This window comes from Mastigoproctus giganteus, chromosome 5, assembly GCF_048544385.1.
Source record: "Mastigoproctus giganteus isolate SK-2022 chromosome 5, ASM4854438v1, whole genome shotgun sequence".
NCBI lineage: Eukaryota > Metazoa > Arthropoda > Arachnida > Uropygi > Thelyphonidae > Mastigoproctus > Mastigoproctus giganteus.
In genome coordinates, this window is record NC_143579.1 from 28,075,869 (window position 1) to 28,097,836 (window position 21,968).

General features: G+C 33.0%; 1 protein-coding gene across 3 annotated transcripts in view; it reads right to left on the minus strand.

Annotated features, from left to right (window-relative positions):
- Window positions 1-21,968, minus strand: part of LOC150085267 (thrombospondin type-1 domain-containing protein 4-like) — a 326,936-nt gene that overhangs the window by 18,368 nt on the left and 286,600 nt on the right. For all 3 annotated transcript variants that reach the window (XM_090373963.1, XM_090373960.1, XM_090373961.1), the window contains 6 exons: window positions 20,978-21,182; window positions 15,096-15,268; window positions 10,313-10,769; window positions 5,553-5,682; window positions 2,731-2,935; window positions 293-463 (listed from right to left, as the gene is read on the minus strand). In XM_090373963.1, the coding sequence (XP_090230089.1) occupies window positions 293-463; window positions 2,731-2,935; window positions 5,553-5,682; window positions 10,313-10,769; window positions 15,096-15,268; window positions 20,978-21,182 (1,341 nt within the window). The remainder of the gene's footprint in view (window positions 1-292; window positions 464-2,730; window positions 2,936-5,552; window positions 5,683-10,312; window positions 10,770-15,095; window positions 15,269-20,977; window positions 21,183-21,968) is intronic.

Here is a 21,968-nt window from a genome sequence, read left to right on the forward strand (position 1 = left end):
AAACACAAGGAAGCCAGAGAAATATTTCAGTGTCACAATAAAGTTTTATTTCAGCATTCAACTTTTAACACTTAGTTTTTATTGTTAGCATTTTTTTTTGTCTGTAAAATTTTTATTCTACTGCAGTCTCACTATAAATCTATCTGTTAAAATGATTTCAGAGTAATTACTATTTAGATAATTAAATAAATGTAAATAAAACTATGATTTATATGAATATACTAGAATCAATATCCATGAATATAACAGTAAACCAAAATTTAGTTTTATAAAAATAATATAGCATACATACAGAGTCATCCCAATTGGAGAAGAACCACATGTTAACACATGGGCCCATGTCACACATGTCTTCTGTTCGTGGTTTAGCCTCTAAACATTCAGTTTCAGGAACAGCATTGCCATTGTCAGCCATGCAGCGAATAGAACGTTTTCGTACTCCTTTTCCACACTCTGCTGAACACTATAAGTAGCAGAAAAACAAATTATGAAAAACAGTTCAAATATTTTTTAATACAAAAACTGATACATTTAAAAAATTAAAAGAAATTGTAGAAAATATATATACAATGCTAAAAAAAGAAGATTTTTTTTGGGGGGGGGGAGAACTTTATAAATGAAGTATAATGTGGATGAAATTTATTTATGCAAAACAGCAAATAAAAATACAATATACACAAGTGTGCCAATTAAATAACGAGACTGATGCTACTACAAAAAAAAGAATAACACTAATGGCAAAGTAAGTTATATATTTTGGAAGTAATCACCTCCAATGTGTACACAGTGTTTACATCTTTTATACAAGTTTTGAAAACACTTCTGGAACTCCTCTTCTGGTACCGCTTTCAGCTGGTCGGTCACTGCAGCCTGAATGTCTTCTATTATCCTGTATTGCATTCCTTTCATGGCTGTTTTCATTTTTGGAGAACAAAAAGTAGTCTGCTGGAGCCAAATCCAAAGAATATGGGGGGAGGGGTTTCAATAACTGGAATCGATTTTTTTGCCAAAAATTGCTTGATGTTGATGGCAGAATGTGCGGATGAATTGTCATGCAACGACAACCAATTTTTGTAGTTGAACATTTCGCATCTCACCCGATGAATTCTATCCTACAACCTCTTCAACACCTCCTCAGAATTTTTTTCATGACTGTTATCCCTCGAGGCACACAAATTCTCAATGGATAATGCCTTTGATATCAAAGAAGGCAATCAACATGGTTTTCACTCACGATTTTTCTAACTGCCCTTTTTTCTGATGGGGAGAGGATGGCGAATGGTATTCTGAACTCTGACGTTTTGTCTTGGGATCATATTGAAATACCTAACTCTCATCACCAGTAACGATTCTATTCAAAAATGTTGGGTCATTGTCAACACATGCCATCAAATCGATGCAACACTCAATTCTCATTGCTCAAAACTCAACGAATGTGGTACAAAACAGGAACAAATTTTTCTCTTACCCAGATCTTCTTTTAGAATTTCTCATACAGATTCCTTATTGCTACCAATCATCTCAGCAAGCAACCGTTATCTCTCTTCAGCCACAATTTTTCTAACCTTTGTGACAATCTCCAGTGTTCAAACAGAGATCGAAGGGCCAGGTCAGGGATCATCCTCTAACAACTCACATCCTTTACGAAAACGAGAAACCCATTCAAACACTCTTTGTCGAGACAAATATTCATCAGCATAAACGTTTTAAAGATAGTGAAATCAATTTGTTAAATGATGAAAGTGAACATTCAAACTGGGACACAAACTCAAGCTTATACAGACATAATAATAAAGTCCATATGAACTGGTGCAGCACTGTGACAAAAGTAGTCAGTGTGAAAAAAAAAAAACCCAAAACAATCTAAAAAAAAATTAAAAAATTTAGCATATAAAACCAATAAAAATTTAAATCTTATTAGTAATAGATACAATATGTATGTAATATTAATACTGCTTATTTGATATGAATATAAAAACTTAAAATTATTTTTTCTGTATATGTTTGGTGTATCTTTCACTGACATTTTATTTACAACTGTTATAGCACCATAATATTTTTTACAGCCTCTCAAAAACATATTGAGACATACAAAAGGATCAAAACCATAGTGTGCATGTCACTAATCTGGGTAGCCAACAAGATCAAAATTCATTCTTTTCGTACTCTTACTTATAAATTATTACCATGAAATTTTTAATATAATATTTGTATTTGTTCATACGTGGCATGAAATAATGAGAATTATTTCATGCAAATTACATAAATGAGAACATTTATGTAATTTGCTCTCGAAAAAATTGTGTTAGCTAAAGACAACAATGATGTATTTAATGCTTTACAAATTTGCCACACTGATCAATATTAAGAATGTTACTGGATCCTGAAGGATCCAAAGAAGTTATGGGAAATTGCTAAGGAAAATTAGTTCTGCAGACTTGCCCTTATCATCATGTCACATTTTATACAAAACATTTACTTTAATATTTTCATTGTTTTCCATAACGTTTGCAGTACAGAAAGAATATTGTATACTTAGAATTTAAAAGAAAATTATTTTAAATTCACATTTTTTTAATAGTGAAGGAATCTTAATATCATCACTCAATTCACAAATATATAATAAACATAATATTTTGTTCTTTTATTAACATAATTTTCTTATCATTAAATAATTATCAATATTACAATATCAGTGGTCAATTCAAGTTAAAAGATGTATATAGGCACCTTTCCCCAATCTCCAACTTTCCAATGAGTACAAGGTTTTTGATAACAAGGTCGAGAAGTGGGAGGCCGCTCTTGTCCTGAACACGTAGTTTCTGCTAAACTCATTTGAAGAGTAGTAGACAGCTGCTGTGAACAGAGAACTTTTCGCACCTGTATGCCTTCTCCACAAGTGGTGCTACATGGACCCCATTCTTCTGCTGTCCATCTAAAGCAAGTAAGAGAAATTAAGCTACTTGAAATTTACAGAACAAAGATAAGACATAACTCAACATTTAATTAACAAACTAAAACCTTTTTTCTCTGAAAAATCTCAGTTGTTGTGAGTTACAAAAAAGGAAGTCATAATGTTAAATCTATTGCCAAGTCTTAATAGTGAACTAATTCCTTTTGGTATTACTATTTTCAACGACTTGGCCATCAGATTCATGAAATGAATGATATTTAAGTAAAAAACAGTAATGTTGTGGAGGATGGAGAGCGAACTTCATATGTAATCAAAACACCAGTAATCTCAAACCATATAAGAATGGCTAACATTTCTGCTATTAATAATTTAGTAAAATTTTCTTGAGAATCCATTATACTAGTGTTTGAGAACCCAAAATCTAATGGTGTGCAAACTCTGATATAGCTGGATGGCTTGAACAGATAGAGTTTGTAATACTTCAATCTCTATTCTAGCCTATTTACACATTAACTAGAGTATAAATAGACTTTGCAACAATTCCATATTCTCTATTGAGTTCTATATTTTGTGTGTGTGTGTGTGTGTGTGTGTGTGTGTGTGTGTGTGTGTGTGTGTGTGTGTGTGTGTGTGTGTGTGTGTGTGTGTGTAGTTATTATTATTATTATTAATAGCCATATGGTACAAGGAAGCCTGAGGCTTGTGCTGCACCAGCCAAAAAAAAAAAAAATTCCCGAGTTACCCTGAGAGAGAAAGAGAGAGAAGTAGAAAGGAATCACCAAGGAGAAGAATGGTGATATCCAGCTCAGGACCCTGGGTTTACCAAGCCCATACTCACCAGATGTGAGCCCCCAGAGCTTTTAAGGTTCAACTAGATCAGGGGTGGCAAATCTATGGCATGCATATAAATTTTTTGAGCATGTGGAATTCAGAGCATCCCAAAAAAATTTCAAACTTTGAAACAACATCACTCCAGGAATCCACCTTGAGTCATGACCTGCATACACCCATTCTTTCTGCCAGGCATTTAGTGACATCACACCATTCAGTAAAATAGCTGTATTCATGCAGTGAATTGTTTGAAGTTGGAGTGGTGAGACATACTGACAAAATTGTGTCTTGAATATCGCCTTCTGAGGGGCAACCAAAGGTAGTTTTTTAAAAGATTTAGCCAATTTTGGCACACATCTTTAAAAAGATTCGCCACCCCTGAACTAGATGCATGTTAAACAAAAACCAAAATATCACATAAATTATATCTGTTCAAACCATCCAGCTGCATCCGAAGTAGCACACCACACTATCATATTAGGCCTCAATTTTGGGTTTTCAAACATTAGTATAATGGATTCTCAAGAAAATTTTATTAGACTGTTAACAGCAGAAACATTACAAATACAAGTGATGAAGTATTCATATTCAAATTGCTGGTGTTTTTAATGGATGCATGAAATTCCCTAGCTGTCTCCTATACAGTGAACTGTTTGTTGCTTTAAATATCAGACAAATCATGTAGCACCTTGATTTGTCAAAATCAAAGTAAGCTTTTTACAACATTGTACTTAATATATTAAATTGTGCTGTACTGGGCTTTTAGCTGTCCTATGATCTGTAAAAAATTTATATACAGTGAAAGCCTTTGTAATGAGCTGAAAAAAAATCAGAAAATATATTTATTATAATGGGTTCTCATTAAATCTAAAGAAAAAAGGAAATTGAAAAACATCCGTTGAATGCTCACTTCTAATAATCTTCCATTATAATAATAATCTTTACTGAAATCACCCATTGAAATAATGAAATAGAGCTAATGTAGTACGTTGCATATAAATATCAACCATGCAAGTCCACACCTTTCCATTTCTTTTCTGTCTTGATAAGTTTCATCTTAACATATATGAGTACCTTGCAAATTTTCCCCATGTCAACTAACTTTCATAGAATTTTATCATAGAATTTTATCAAATATTATACTTTTCCAAGTGAACAGTTCCTTTTGCAAGAAATCCGTTCACAATTACAACTAACATGAAAAAAAAATTTTCATGTTAGTTGTAATTAACAAAATTAAGTTTTATTGATTTCTTTTCCACACTTCACACATCTGCTCCAATCATCAACTCTGAAGAAAAGAAGCAATAGCACATGCCTGGTGACATCAACAACAGTGAAAATTAAATAGGAGATGCATATTGGCAAAAACGTATGACAAAAATGACATTATAGTGAAAAGTTTCATATTCACATAAGTTTTACTCATAACAATAAAAAAAGGTAAAGTGCAGCCATTATCAACCCACTGCAGGATGGAAGGCTCCTCAACAATTCATGCTGAGGGAAATGGACCATAATCTGCCACGCTGGTCCAGTGCGGGTTGGCAGATCGACCATATTCAGCAGTCAGGGGCTTGAACCCCGGTCTACTCAAAGAGCGTGTGCTACTGCACTCCCGCTCCTGACCACTCGGCTACAGAATAGGGATTCCCTATATTTAACATTAAATTGGGAGGACATTTATGATTTATTATTAAATTAAAGCTACATCAGTAATACCCATTTTAACAGGCCTCTTATTATAGGCTGTACTTAACAACAGACAAAACACTATATATAAAACAATTTCTATACTATGTCTTACCTTGCAGGACATGGCTGAGTATTGCAACGGACTACTTGAATTTCAGGTTTCTTGCTAGCTTCACATCGATGATCTGGAACTGCCGACATGGTTCCTTGTTTCACACACATTACCACAGTCCTTTGTGTACCTAGGAATTTGAAACAGATATGTGAAATTATCATGTGTTTTCTATTTAACAAAACTCTTTTTAAAAAAATTATATTTGGCTGAGGTTTGTTTAAAACATGAATAGTTTGCGATATATTTTTCATGTTTATTTTAGTATTTCGAAGGATTCAGGTAAACATGATTGAAAGTCTTCACTGTAATAATTAAATCTGAAAAGTAAATTAATAGCAAAATAAGATTGTTACCAAATAAACTACTGAATCAACTTGCCAAAAGAAGTATAGTCATAACGGATTCTATAAAGTAAGCCACAACTGCTTGAAATCCATCCTTGCTTTACCCAAAAGTGAATAACAACACTTACTAATAGAAATAAAAACAAAAAAAAGAGAGAAAGTTTTGAGAAATCAGAGTAACAACTGATTGATCACATGATGTCTGCTACTGTGAAAGTTCAAAGTGAGTTCCCTCTTGCTTGTTTATTTGGTTTCACTTTTATTTTAAGATAAAAGTGAAAAAAAAGTCTCCAGTGACTCACTTCCCATTGTTTGTTTAATAAATTTAAATTAAGAGCATTATCATATTTAGATATGGCAGAGGCAGAGAGTTTAGCAAGCCCCCCCCTTTTCACTTCTATGCATCACCTAGCCATTCTAATAAATAAATAAAAAAATTAAGTTTAATTTGCCTCTTCCTTAAGTAACTCTTATTTTTGGATTATGTTAACTGTACAACTCCATGTGGTGTATGTCAAAATTTAATTTGCATTGTACCTCTGCTTTCATAAATTCTCCTTACAGACAATTTTGTTCTTATGTCAAGACATTATCCATTACAGAAAATAGCGTGAAGCACTAATCACATGGGCAGACACGACATGACATATTGAATTACTTAAAATAAATTAGGAAGTTGAGTCATTTCATATTTCTCTGGCTTGATATATATATATATATATATATATATATATTAAAAAAAAAAGATTTTTTTTAGGATGCAAATTCAAAATACAAGACGTTAGTGTATCTAATCTAGCTTAAAAAAATCTCTTTAGCAAAGCTGAAGCCTTGAAAATGACAGATTATTTTTCCATAATTTAACTATTTTTAGAATTCAACTGGTCTTTAAATTTTCTGCAGACATTAATCTCTTCTTAATTGAAATGAAGGACACCTTGCTGAACTAAATCAACAAACTCAAAATTCTTTCATGTATTTTTTTTTTTTTTTTTTTTAACACAGGAAGAAAATCACTTGTAAATTATAATGCTATGTTTATCTGACTTCTAAAGAGCTTCAATTGTAACTGCTATAGTTATTTAATTGTCTATAGCAGTGATTTCCAGCTTGTGGCTCTCAGATGCTATGTGAGATTCTGTCTTGCATCTCTCAATTTTTTTTTTTAATAATGAGCTACTAGTGACTTATGACTATGGTATTTCTAGTAATCATCAAATACAATCTAGAACTACCGAATGTTGACAGATCCAAGTTCAAGATATATCAACAATAAGCAGAAAAAATAAAATGAAATTGTGTACTGTTGTTTATCTGAAAAACGAGATTGCTTTAACATTTGTACTTAAATTAACAATGAATTAAAATCTTTTAAAATTTATCAATATCTTTTTCAAAAGCCTGGACATTTCAATTATTGCTTTTTTTTTTGCAGTATCAATTAAATATAGCAAATTTTTGGTTTTTGTTTTCTACTCAAACTTTGTTTATATTTGAATAATAATAACAATAATAAATTAAATATAAACATTTAGTTTACTGAACTGAACTTATAATCACTGAACTTAATATTCTGCCAGGGAAGCTGTATATTAGATTGCAATAAATATTTAAAATGTAAACAGTCTGTTTCTCAGTCTAGCATTCCTGCATAATTCATTTTCTTATTTCTTTACATAAATCATTCTTACCAGTAAGAACTCGATCATCACAATCAATAGCTTAATCCTATACATCTATCTACTGCTTCTACAACAATAAAGCAGCCAACTTGCAAAGCATGTATGCATGTATGCAGTCCCCCTTTATGATCAAAATAATGCAGATTTTCTTACTGTTACATGACAATTAAAGCTTAGTAATTTTCTAAATACTGCTTTAGAAAATCCTGGGATTGTCACAGTGTATGAAGTTACAGTCCTGATTCAATTATATAATTTTTAAATTTTATTTAGAGAGAGAGCAAGTAAGAAAATAAAAAATGGCCATGTACAAAAATATGATATAATCCACACTGTGGGCCCACATGCCAGAAAAGGTTAAGAAACACAGAATAGCTTTCCATTTCCATAATGCACTACAGTCTGTGGTCATGAAAGGACTGATATCAGACATATCTATGCCAGAGTTCTGAAGGGCATGCTGGCCAGTTTCTTTTTAATAAAAAATTAATATTTCTTCTACATTAACACAAGTATCAAATTGCCAAAGGCAGCCTTATTAGGCTGTTTACACTTGGGGGAGGAAGGCATGATGATTCTGAACAGCTTGAAAATTGCTTATCCTAAATCAAAGGTTGGCAACCTATGTTCCACAGGATGACACATTACCTGTAATTAGTGGCTGTTGACCCACTAATTACAAGTCAAATAAATTTAACTTCAAATAAAATTTGAAAAACATTAATAATTATTATTATTAAGTTGTAAAAAGTAGTAGGAAAAGCAGCAGTAAAAAAGTAGTGAAAAATAGTAGTATAACAGAGACTATTTGTAAAGCGTCCACAATGAATTTCATATAATGTCACGTAAAAATTGTTTTATCTAACTTCATTCTAAAAGCATCTAAAAATGAATCTATCAACTTAGAGAGAGAGCTTGATGTTAATGTTTACAAAGATAAGTAAATTTAATTGTAGCCCAAGTATGCGTAAGCCTCGAACTATGCAAACGTACAAAACCAGACGACTCACAGAGTTGGAATCAGAATCTTAAAATTTAGAATTAAAATTTTAAAGTGATCATTGTAACATATATACTACACTGTACTGCACTGAAATTAGAAAGAATATTTGTAAGGAACAAAAAGTATGCAAGGTTTATTGAAGTTTATTGAAGTGATCATTGTAACATATATACTACACTGTACTGCACTGAAATTAGAAAGAATATTTGTAAGGAACAAAAAGTATGCAAGGTTTATTGAAGTATTTATTCTCACAGTTAGCACTTTAAAATTGTGTGAAATTTTAATTAATAAAATACCAAAAAACAATGAATTCATCTGCCAGAAACCTCATCTCATCTCATCTCATCTCATTAGGAATCAGAATGTCTTGATCAACAGAAGTCCCAAAGGATGGAGGGTATTTCAATACCCTCCCCAAGATCTGGGTGAATAGCTATGGTGAGTTTAGGAAATACTGAAATGCTGTGTCCTTTTGGTTTTTCCATTCACCAAGGCCCTTGTGGTTTGTTCTTGCTGAGATGAGACCTTGATGGATGAATTATTTACAAGGTTTCTATTTATTTATTTATTGGCATCTTATTTTTCAAAATTTCACACAATATAAAAGTTCTGACTGCTACAGGACATAATATTGCTATATGCCCTTTGGAATGCTCTCCCAGTTTGTGAAGCATTTCAAATTTTTGTCCATTCATCAAAAGTGCAAAAGGGCTATGTGCAAGTATAGTCAAGACAGAAACTTTTATGGAGTTTGCTTGATATTGTGGTCGAGTTAGTCTGTCTTGCACAAAGATTGCATGATTTTATCTCCCAGAAATCCTGATTTTTAAAAACAAGAAAATTGCCTAAAATTCTTCAGAAAGCCTTGCACATTTTCATATATTTAATTTTTTTATTTTTTTTATTTCTAGAAACCACATTACTCCTCTGTACTGCTGTTCTGAGGTAAAGTCCAACTTTGAATGAAATACATAAAATAAAGAAAAAGAAAAGGTCACTAACCATCGTTGTAGATGACTTAAAAGTACATTTTATAATGAAATCCATATCTTGGAGACTTCACATTTCTTCCACCTCTCAAACTATGTGCATGGGGTTGAGATTGACAACAGCATAAATATTTTTATGACATTTCATTGCTACCTTTCCAAATCAGATGAGCATGAGAATTATGGAATATTAATTCCATAATTAATATTCCATAATTCTGTGGAATATTTATGTGGAATAAGTCGGTGGGTCAAATTTTAAGTAAATTAAAATTTTACCCACCTATAGATGAATATATATTGATTAAATAAACTAATTACTATTAGTTTAATAGTAATTAGTTTATTTAATTAACAGAAAATTAAGAGCAGCTGTACAAAATTTCAAAACTTTTATATATTCCAATTTTATACCCCCCCCTCCCCCACTAGAGGGCAGAGAAATCTTCACTGTATTGTTTTTGTAAGTTTTGCATCTATAAATTTTGAAATATACTTGCAAATAATAAATACAAAACCAAATGGTTTATTTTTCTTATTCTAAAAATAATTTAAATATATTAAAAATTCAATTTTAACTGTTGAAATAAAATAAGCATGCCACGATTTGTTGAAAAGAAAATGAAACAAGTTAAAATTCCTCAGAAATTTTTTTTGAAAGAAAAAATTCATTAAAAATATTGGAATTTAAGATGCTTAAGGCATGTCCAACATTTAAATTAATTATGGGACCTACCTCCTCCACAGCTGTGGCTGCATTCTGTCATACCAGATACCCTCCACTGATATAAGCCTTTTGCCACATCTCGATTGCGATAAACTCCACTCACTGCATTCATATCACTTACAGGCCATGCACTATGTGCTAAATTCTCTGCACCTTGGTAACCAAATTGTGGTTGCCCATGAACCACTGCAGGATCGGAAATGGCAAGATTGGTGTCCAAAGTATTACCAGGATAGCGATGCCGTAGTTTGGGCTTTGGATGGTCTTCAATGGAATTATAGTGAAAGTGCTTCCCTCTTTCCACTGCAGGGGTTACCCTCATAATATCTCTAACCATTGTGTTGCCTGTAACCAAGTCACTGCGACGTGAATATTCATCAGCCCTGGATAATGATGGGGAAGGACTATCTTTCAGAGGAAGGGTATATTCATACTTGATTCCAGGATTGGGTTGCTGATAAATTACCTATAACAAACAAAATCAGTACAGATTGATTTATAAATTATAGGGTAGTTATTTAAGGTGCTAACTGTTAAAGCTGAAGTCGACATGCTAAATAGAGGATGATTCAGCATTGCAAGTCAAGTAAAACTGGATTTTTGAAAAACAAAAAGAATTGAAAATGTTCTTAAGAACATTTAATTCTTTTTGAAAATAGGCTTTGGACGGAATTTAAGACTTTTAAATGGCTTAGTTTTTAAAGAAAAATAGTGGTAAATTTCACAATATCACTTCAAATACCAGAGAAATGGATGCATGATATGATCAGATTGGAATACAGTAACATACACAGAACGAGCTATGAATTCAGAAAATAATTTATTAAAAAAAACAAATGCCTGTTGATTTAAAGGTACTGCTTGAAATTCTTGTTATTTCCTGCTTCCAACCATGTTCTTACATCATTCAAATTAATATCCTTTTTTGCCACTATTGTGCAATGCATTTTGACTCTTCAACTTTGATCCCATTGTATTCAACATGAACATCGTCATAATTTTTAATAGCTTTTTTCATGTGCTTATGTTACTTCAGCTTGCAGTCCAGTTGTCAGCGGCATATTTTATGTTATAATTTTTAATACTTGCTGTGGAATTTCTCTCTTACTAGAATCATATATTAAAAAAAAAAAAAAAAAGAAAAACCACACACACAATTTCTTTATCCGTAGATTGTATGAAGGCATGGTACCAGACAGTAAGAAAAGGTACTGGATGCTTCCATTGCCACTTGACAAAATTTCTCTAGAATATGCAGGGACATTCATCTAACAATAAAAATATCTTAATGTTTTTATTGCACTTAATTTTAACTTTTGGGTGCTTTTACTTCTTTTAACAAATAATTGTGAAGTTATTCTGAAAAAAATTAAATTGTATTATTACATTTGTGTTCAGGGCCTATCTTATGTCCAGGCAAACTCAGCATGTGCCTGGGGTTCATAAATGGCAATGGACACAAAAAAAAATTAATGATATCCAGTAGCATAATGATGAGCATGAGCACTCGTGTTCGTTAAAAAATTTGGAAATAAAATATACTTCCAAATTGCAATGTTGTAGCTGCTGGACAAAAGGCATGTTCAGATTTGCATATATTTTATTAGAAATATATGCAGATTTACATTTTTATATTGACTATAATCCTAATTTTGGATTATAGTGTTAATTTTTTTTATCATTTTTTTTTAATTATAGGGTGTAGGGACCCTCAGAAAATATTTTTCCTAGGGCCCAAACACTCTAAATATAGCCCTGTTTGTGTTTAGGAAAAATGTACATTTAGGCAGTCCAACTTAGTGATGTTTTATTGCACGCATGTAGAAAAAAATGTAATTAAAAGTAGAGTGAAAACATTTTAGAACCTCTGAATACGGGTTATAAAACTTTTTTAGCCACTAAAAGATACAGTAAATATGTGTTAATAATATTAAAATAATAACATTAAATATAAAAACATTTAACTAATTATCAGCATAATTGAATGTTTATTAATCAAGAGATTTTAATAATCAAAATTGAACAATTAATAGTTACTAATTAGTAATTAAGTACTAATCATTCGAATGATTAATAATTACTAACTACTAATCATTTGAATGATATAATCAAATGAAATGATCAAATAATATAATTTAATATCATTTCAATGATTTTTCATAATGGAAATAATCAAACGATTTGATACAATTGGAATAACTGATTATGACCTCTCAATTAATTATAACAGTGCACAAGCTCATATTCACATAACTTATTTTGTCTATAGAAATGTATTTTTTCTAACTGATTTGTGCACGCTGTGCAAGCTGAAAAACCCAAAATAACTCATGGGCTAATTAAGCCTTACTCCCTCTACCTGGGATCAACTAACTCTAGCCTCAATCAAATATAATCTTTCCTTTGGTCATCAATGGCAAACTCAGACCTCTCCAAATGAGTGGCAAATGGGGATGTACAGGATATACATAGTCAATAATTGATTTAGACATGCAAGCTTACTCAGTGAAGGTTGAGAAAGGCAGACATGTGTAACTCTTCATCACTTAAGCATATTAGTCTCTTGAGGTCACCAAGTTTTTGACAAAACATGGCAACTGCATTCTTTGACAATAATCAATTATTAGCTCTAGTTTCTACTAATTACTTCTTGTCCCTCAGAATGAAACAACTCCTGAAGAGACATGAGTTCAAGTCTACAGAAAGTGGAACATGCTAAGATGGATGCAAAGAAAGGCCTGTAAGACTGCTTCCATAATGTTAATTCTAGTGATATAAATGCATAGTAGTAGAAATGACATTTCATTTATGCCTATCATGTGCATTTCTATGATATTTAATATCATATATATTATTCTATGGCATAGTTGCAACAGAGCCCTAGACATGGGGAGAAAAGTTAAGTAAATTATATGGCATCAATGCCAAAGCCCATGATGATGATATGCCACTGCAAGACAGAATGAACTTTTTCATCCTACCACATTTCAAAATCCTAATAATAGACATACCAATCGGTGCTGGGTCAAGATTTTGAAATACTTAAATGCAAACAAAAAATTGGTACCCTCCATTCCCAACTATACATAAAAGGGTCCTGTTATACTGTATCAATTTTGCTACTCTTGAGAGCTAGCACTCAGGTGACATCACTTCTGAGTTTCCATGTTAAAACAGCCTTGACATAAACAGAATAGGTATTCTGTAGATTTACATAATAAGTAATACTATTTCAAAATCAACACTTTGTGTCCTCTGAATTAAACTCATTTTTACTAGACATTATTTATTTATTTTTTATTTTTATGATTAAGACATTGTCATTATAACATTGTAAACTTCTTGATGATATTTCATTTAGTTTTTTCATAAAAAATAAAATCCTTTATTAAAAAGTTCATGAAAGCAAAAAAGAATTGATTTGTGAAAGTAGTGGAGAATGCTAATTTGCACTTTTGATCAATGTACAAAAATATGAGGTGGGGGGGTAAAGTTTTTAGCCCAATATAGATCGCAAAGGTTTTCATGAAAGGCAATATCGCCAATCTGCGCTGTGATATCTCTTCTTATGCATTTGCAGAAAATTTAGGTTTCTAACTATATTCTTCTCCTTTAGAGGGCTTTGAAGTGTGGAAGGTGAATGGAGATGGAGACTGTTGAGAGAATCAAACACCATGCACTCACTGAGTACCTTAATTTAAATTAATTTAAAGAGGAATGTCAGTGAAAGAAATTCATGAAGACATGTAGCAAACATTAGGGTGAATCTTGTCCTTCATATGCGGTCAAAAAACTTGGTTGCAGAATTTAAGCTGGGCAAGAATGGTGAAGATGCACCCTGCTGTGGGAAGCCTGTTACTGTGCTGACACCTGCAAATGTAGATGCCATTCATGACCTGATCATGCAAGACTACAGAATACCATTGAAGCATACTGAGACAACATTCAATATCTCCCATAAGCAAGCTCACGATATTGTGGTGAATATTTTAGAAATGAGGAAAGTTCTTTGAGGTGAGTCCCTAAAGCAGTGAATGCAGATCAAAAGCGGGAAAGAGTGAGGTGTTGTCATGAAAGATTGTGCAACATTTTGAAGATAATGAAGCTCATTTTTGGGGGTGGTATGTCACTATGGACAAAACATGAGTGTACTATTTCCACCCAGAAACAAAAGAACATTGGAAACATTCCTCTTTTCCCTCCTCCTCCTAAAAAGTTTCGAGTGCAGTAGTCGGCTAGAAAAGTCATGGCATCCATCATCTGGGATGCAAAAGGAGTGATCGCAGTTGATTTCCTGGGACGAGATCTACTATCAATGACAAGTATTGTATTGTAACCTATCGAGAAATTTCCGCAAGGAATTGAAGTGCAAGATGAGCGAGGAATTGGCCAATCTTGCATCAAGGCAATGAACCGGCTCACTCAGCATTTGTGATTCATGCAACACTGCGTGACTGTGGGTTCAAGCTATTACAGCATTCACCCTACCCATTGGATTTGGCTCTATCAGACTATTTCTATTTCCAAATCTCAAAAAAGGACTTGAAAGAGCAGAAATTTGACAGTGACAATGCTGTGATGGATGCAGTCAACTTATTTGAATCAAAATCTGAATTTTGTTTGAACGAGTTAAGAAAGCTAGTGGATCGCCAGAAAGGGTGTTGAATTAAGGGCGGGGGAAGGCTATATTGAAAAATAAAAGGGCTTTCACAACTTTTCAGCATTCCTTCATGGGAGGCTATGAACTTTTCAACCTTCCCTAGTATCTTTTACAAATTCTAATAATACTTACCAGTAAATCCACACCTTGATGAATAGGTCCTTTGGAAGTGATACATTCTCCGACGTCACTGTTTGTGTCGTGGCGTTTATAAGAAAATGTAGCACCAGCTGCATCGTAGTCCCCCGACCAATTGATAGCCCAGTTTCCATTTATTACGTATTTTCCATCATCAGTACGTAGGGCTGAAATAAAGAAATATTTACTGCAGAAATCTTTGCCAGTAACGAGAGTCCTTGTTATTAACATTAAGAACTAACACAAAAAAAAAAAACACTAGGATTGACAAGCAGTATAATTACAGGAAATTAATCCCACTGCAAAAATAAATCACTGGTTTATTTCTTGCTAGGAAACGGGGATAAAATGCAAATTTTTGAAAAATAATATTTTTCAAAAATTTGTATAATATTTTGTGGCATAAAAACAACTATTCTGTTTTTATCAGCATTTGAATTTTCATACACCACTAAATACAAATTGTAATACAGTATTTTGATTTTGAAATTGAAAAACGAAAAACTAAAAAAGTTCGCCATAGCACCAATAGTTGCTCAATTGGTTATGAAGGATTACTTTTTTGAAGGTGAAAATTGTATGTTGTGCCTCAGCAGTATCCTGTACTAATAGAACTTTTTCTTTGTTCATAAGTCAATGACAATTGCAATCTACCTACTTGCCGGAATTGCCTGTGGAAAGAATCTTGACTAAAAATAATACAGGATGTTATATTCAAAAAAAAATAAAACAAATTGGTTAATGTATGCAGTGCTTTTCAGACACATTTGCGAATAGTAATAACTCGTGATTTATAACAAAAAATAAATAAAAAACGAACAAAAACTTATTTATTCAATAAACGAACAAAAAAATTTATGGCAACAAATATAACAATCCAATGCTTCAACTACAATATACGGTATATGGACAGCCTATGCGAAAAATATGGAAAAATAAATAATTGCCGGATTTCTATTGGTCCGATTCTGATGAAATTTGAGATGGCTCGACAAAACTTCCTAAAATGCCAAAATATAAAATTTCATGAAACCCATCACTAGTAGCCGAGTTATTACATTCCGACAGATGGACGGACATGGTGAAGACAATAGAAACATTACGCATACTGCCCTAACGCGCCCATACATCTCATAGGGCAGGAGTGGCCAAATTAATTTGTGATGCAATCTACTTTTTTCCTTCAAAATGTGCCGCGATCTACCATCTCAAAAATTTCATTGCACAAGGTGCACAAATCGAGGGATGACTATATTGAAAATTCGTCGTGATCGACCGAAATTAAATCCTCGATCGACTCGTTGGCCACCCCTGTCATAAGGGAAACTATGAACTTCTATCTTTGATTGACTAACCAAGGAGATTTGAACCTAGAACTCTGCAGAGGTCTAGGTTCAAATATGCATTGACAACTCGTCTGTAAAATTCATGATAACGCCAAAACCACCACAGGAGACAAAAGAAATTATGTAAATTTGTAGTTATTTTAATCAGAGTTAATTATAGAGAAATTTTAAAAACAAACGCATTTATACTTTACAAAACTCTAGTATGGAATTTTTTTTATTACCCTGTTGCAACTCCATCGTCACCCCTCGAAATAGTTCGGCAGATGCTTCCCGATGAATTATGCACGTTAAGATGCTATCACATCCACAAGCCAGAAAATCTGGATTATACTCTGAAGAGTATGTTTTGATCCACATTTCCGAAATATTCATCCACAACTTTATTTTCCAATTGATTATTGGACACTTATAAAATATTGAAACAAAACTTATAAAAATAAAATAAACCGCCTATTATGAAGTAACGCGTTATTTGCTTTAAAATACTCCCACTTTTTTTTTTTTCTTTCTCGTGTTGTAGAAGTAAGAAAAAAAAATAAAAAAAAAACCCAGAGCCACATTTATACTCAAAATACTCTCCCATCTTCTCCTATGCACAGATGGAATAAAAATACCCCTACTCCACCCCGGTCAATCCATCACGGGAGGAATGTGTTATCAGAAAAACGATGCACTCCTCTCACAAAATGCGGTGGCACTCCATTTTGCTGAAAGACGCATGTTGCATACTCTTCTATGGACAATGATAAAATGAAACCGAACTTGGACCATCTCCAGTGAACTGTCAGCGAATGTTAAAAAGTCAAACAACATCAGTCTGGGTTTCTTCCGTCTTGCTATATCGTTACCTCTCCATTAACATTATGATGAACGCAAACTTTAATGCCTAATTTGTTCTATAATATTCTTGGTAATATTCGAGATAACCTCATATATCATCGCAAAAATGAAGCCATAGCTAGACTACGTAGAATAATAGTGGGAAGTGAAATCAGAGCCCTCTATTAAAGAATAACTTAATGACACTGTTTACAGTCACCGTTAATACATTTTATACTTGGGACGCAGTTTTATTTTAGCAGATTTCTTATAAATAAATGTTCTTTTTATACTCCATCACGACTGCTAGGTCCAAGAAGTTTACAGTTAATCATTTTGACAATGAATAATCCTTAATTGTATTTAGCAGTTAACTGTATTTATTCGCCTTATAACCCTGTAATGGTCTTTACCGTGATCACATTTAGCTAGAAATCAAATATTATAACTCTCAAATATTAGAATTTTTGAGAGTTAATAATACGAAATTGGACTTTTTTTTCATATCCTAAAAAAATTACAAATAGTAGAAAAAAATGGAACGTGTGTAGCTTAAATTACAGAAAATTTTCCTCATGACATTGTAATGGTTGGCCCTGATAATAAATCAGAAATTCCATACATCAATGAATCTACCCCTGTAAATGAACTTCCCCAGTTCTTCTCACTCATTTCGATGTTTCCCTCAGCGATTCGGATTTTGAAAATCCAGGAATCAGTGGCGCTTCATAGCGAGCTTGGGTCCTGGTGCAATGTTCCTTTCAGCTATGCGTACTGTTTAGTAAAATGTTCGAGTTTAAAACTTTAATTTTAATATATATATATATATATTTTTTTTATTTTCATGCGCATCAGCTGATTTTTTTGGATGCGTAAAATATTTATTTGTAATACTCTATTAACTGAACTAACTTGCATCAGGCGAGTAACACAAGACTCCGCTAACATGTTACAGTTGAACAAAGTTACCTTGGAAGAGTACTTTGTGTACAAGACGGAGCAGAAGCGTTGTTATGGCAACGCTTCAGCTTCGCCAAGAAAGATCTTCCAGCGTGAACCGGTATTTTGAAGATTTTACATTGCTGTTTTCCCTCTGTTTTATGTAGGCACGTACATCAATTAATACAATACTGAAAAGTGCTTTGTTGAAACGAATAAATTATAATCCTCAAGCTTTGCCATTTAACATCCAAGTTTTTATCTTCTTTTGCGTATATCCTTTTTGCTATTATTTTATAACTAATCCATAAATTTTCAAAACGAGCAAAAAGAAATTCATCTTGTACTAAGAAGATGCCACAGTTTCTTTCCTCCCCACTTTCAAGTGAAGCAACTGTAAGATTCTATTGCTCTGGAACCACATGCTCTTCTTACCACCTTTTCTGACAAATACAGTTCCTCTTTTTTCATATTCTAACTATTTTGGTCAACTATTTCCCCTATTCCTCTCACTTATTTAACTCGATGTTTCCCTTAGAGAATCGGACGTGGACAACAAAGGAACCAGTGGCGTATCACTGCGAGCTCTGACGCAACGTTTCTTTACTGATTCCCAAAGTCATTTTTCTTTTTCTTTTCTGGCTGCCATAGCCTCAGGAACTCGCACCATAAAATGACACGCCACTGCCAGGTACATGTAATAGACTACGCTTCCAATACTCCATCGTATCGAGGGAAGTGTTAATTTTTTTTCCTTTTTTGTGCAGTTTGGATGTCATTGCTCTGTTAAGCATGCATACACAATTCCAACTTACAAAAAAGAGGGTAGAATAAGAAAAGATGGCACTAATAAGATAAGAAATAATCTTATTAGTTGTCGTCCATCTTCATCACCATGGCCAAAATCTGATGCTTAATTCAAGTGTTTTAGTATCTACCTTCAACTTTTATCGACAATTTCCATTACGGTTTTTAATTCCTAAAAATCCATTCTCTCCAATCAAGCCGCATTTATCCATTCCATACCATTATTGGTATGGAATGGATAAAAGCATTTACTATACCTTTTGCATTTGATTCTCTTCATCCCAGCAGTTGCCGCCTTTCCCGAATCTTTTTATACGACCTATATCTAAACTATTTCCCATCCATGGTCCAGTCTGCCATCACCAAGAGGCAAAATTTCTCTCACATTAGATAAATATCTATAAACATGTTGGCCTATAATTTTAAATGGGTACAAACTTACCCATTTAAAATGTTACTATTGTCCTCAAGACAAAATACTTCACATTAAAACAAATTTAAATTTGTAAGTATTAAAAAAAGGAAAAATTCACCGTTTTAATACAACATTGAATTTTGGACCGAATAGATAGACTTATCCATTCGATCCACAATTCGCGACATGATAGTGCTTTGCTTAGACGTCTCTCGGCAGCTATAGCAATTAAGGCAGAAAGGGAAATCTGAAGTATTATAAGCGGCTCCGGTCTCCTCTATATGATACCAACATTGGCAGTCAAACTATCAATTGCCTACAATTTTTCCTTGAGAACTGTTGGCACTTTTTATGCTCAAATTATGCAAAATATTTTCCCGAAATTTTTAATTTATCTTAAAGACTAATAAAAAAATTATATTTAATTGTTTCTAATACATATTTTGTGTGTTGAATCCAACGGTATCATTGGTACCACTGGTGCCAACTGGAATATACCCAATGATTTGTGTTGTGCGCACTGTTCGTAAAGATGACAACGGAAACGTAAAGCATGTGTTGGAGAAATGAAGTATGAACAGTATAAATAGGACACCTGGTGACTTCAAGATGCTTGGTTTCCTTCTGGATTTGCAAGGTAGTTTCGTCAGATTCCTTTCTTTTTCTGCCTCTGGGACAGCAGAAAAGTAGATCCGCTCTATAGGAGAAGCTCATGGTCTGCCAGAATTGAGTTGCAATCTGACGCCACAAGGTAATAAACAATCCCTTGGAATGATTGCGTTGAATACAAAAGACAAAGATGTTCAAACGTACATTTTTAAGGAATGTTTTTATTAACCATAAAATTTTTTCTAATTTTCGATTTTTTTACCTTGTTTTACTTGTAGCAAAGATTAATATTTTATTAGGTACAGAAATAAAACATTGTTAATAAATCTGACATAGTATTATTGATATTCATTTTTAATATTATTGCATATTTACTTTTCTTTAATATTCGGCAAACCATAAATGCTGCGGATAAACTGAGGTCGTATTAGGAATTAGCATACCCAAATTCCTAAACAAACATCAAAAAATACAAATAAACAGAACCCTTTTGAAAATTTTATTACGTAGCTTAGTGAATACTCTTTAACAGAATACGTACTGACATAATCATCGAAGTATTAAAGGGATGCTATCATTTCAGAGACCACTATTATGGTTAGTAGAACATCGGATTTATTTAGTCTGTTTATATCTATATTACTAGTCTGATAAGGAATGTGCTTCAGGGCCATTAAGTCGGTTAATTCTTCTTGGCATTCAAGCGTACTTTAAAGGTGAATGTATCATTACAAAAAAAGCTCCAAATTTTTTTGCTTCGTAGAATCAGTATCATTTTTCCTCATCGACAATTCTAGTATTTTCCAAATATATCTGGCCTTTAATAGGAACTAGCCTAAATTTAGCTAAATTACAAGAAAGGAGGGGTATAAATAGCCTTGTGTTATCCAATGCGCTTTGAAGAGTAAACCTAAAACAGTAGCTACTTTTCTACTCACCTAAATAATTGCGGCTCTGTTTTAGCTCCGTAATGTTGATGTTACATGCTCCTGTAGGTATTTTGGCAATTAGGTTGTAACCAACAGGCAACGTAGGTCTTGTGTATAGACCGGATACGATGCGGCAAGTACTGTTGTCTCCTCCACAGACGCCACAGTGGTCAAAGACCTTATCAGACCCAACCACGTCATCACAGCCCACATCCTGAAAGTGAAAGTATGATATCACTGACACGGTTCCTAAATAGACAAGAAAAGTGGCATATCTTAACATCAATTAAAGTATTTAATCAAAGAGAGAGAGAGAGAGAGAGAGAGAGAGAGAGAGAGAGATGTAAACGCTGTTGGATTTCGTGACACAAGACAGAGTCAGGTGACGGCTAAGCACATTTCTGCTGAAGATTCTGGCGATACCAAGGGTCTTTTCTCCATGTGGTATATATTCCCCCTAGACAGCTTAATTGCTTTTATGATGTTTCTACACGAACACCTGTTTTATTTACCCCCTCCTGCTTTCAAGGCAGAGAGCAAGTGCGAAAATGCGGACTTTATTTATTATATTTTTAAGGGGCCAATACAGTCAATAACCAAGCTGGTTATTGACTTTGCCTGATTAGATAAAATATGATTTTTTGGGAAATAAAATTTAAATGAAATACTACAGTAAGTGATTGACTATCATGAGAATTTTTCCTTCCTTTCTTTTGGTTTGGAAGATTGGTGCAAAAATCAGAAATACATAAATAGAATACTCAATGCTAGTATTTTTTTAAATATAGAATTTTAAATCTAAAAAAAGCTAGTACTTTTTTAAATCTAGAATCGCTTTGGGACTCACAAAAAAATGTGATGAAACTCTTTTAAGTAGGCCACATCTGCCTCACTGTTTAAACACACTTCTTGTTATGCTCCAAATTACATGGATTTTGTTGTCCGAATAACGTAAGTATATGGTAATATTTCTTACAGATTGCATCAGTTAAGATTGACA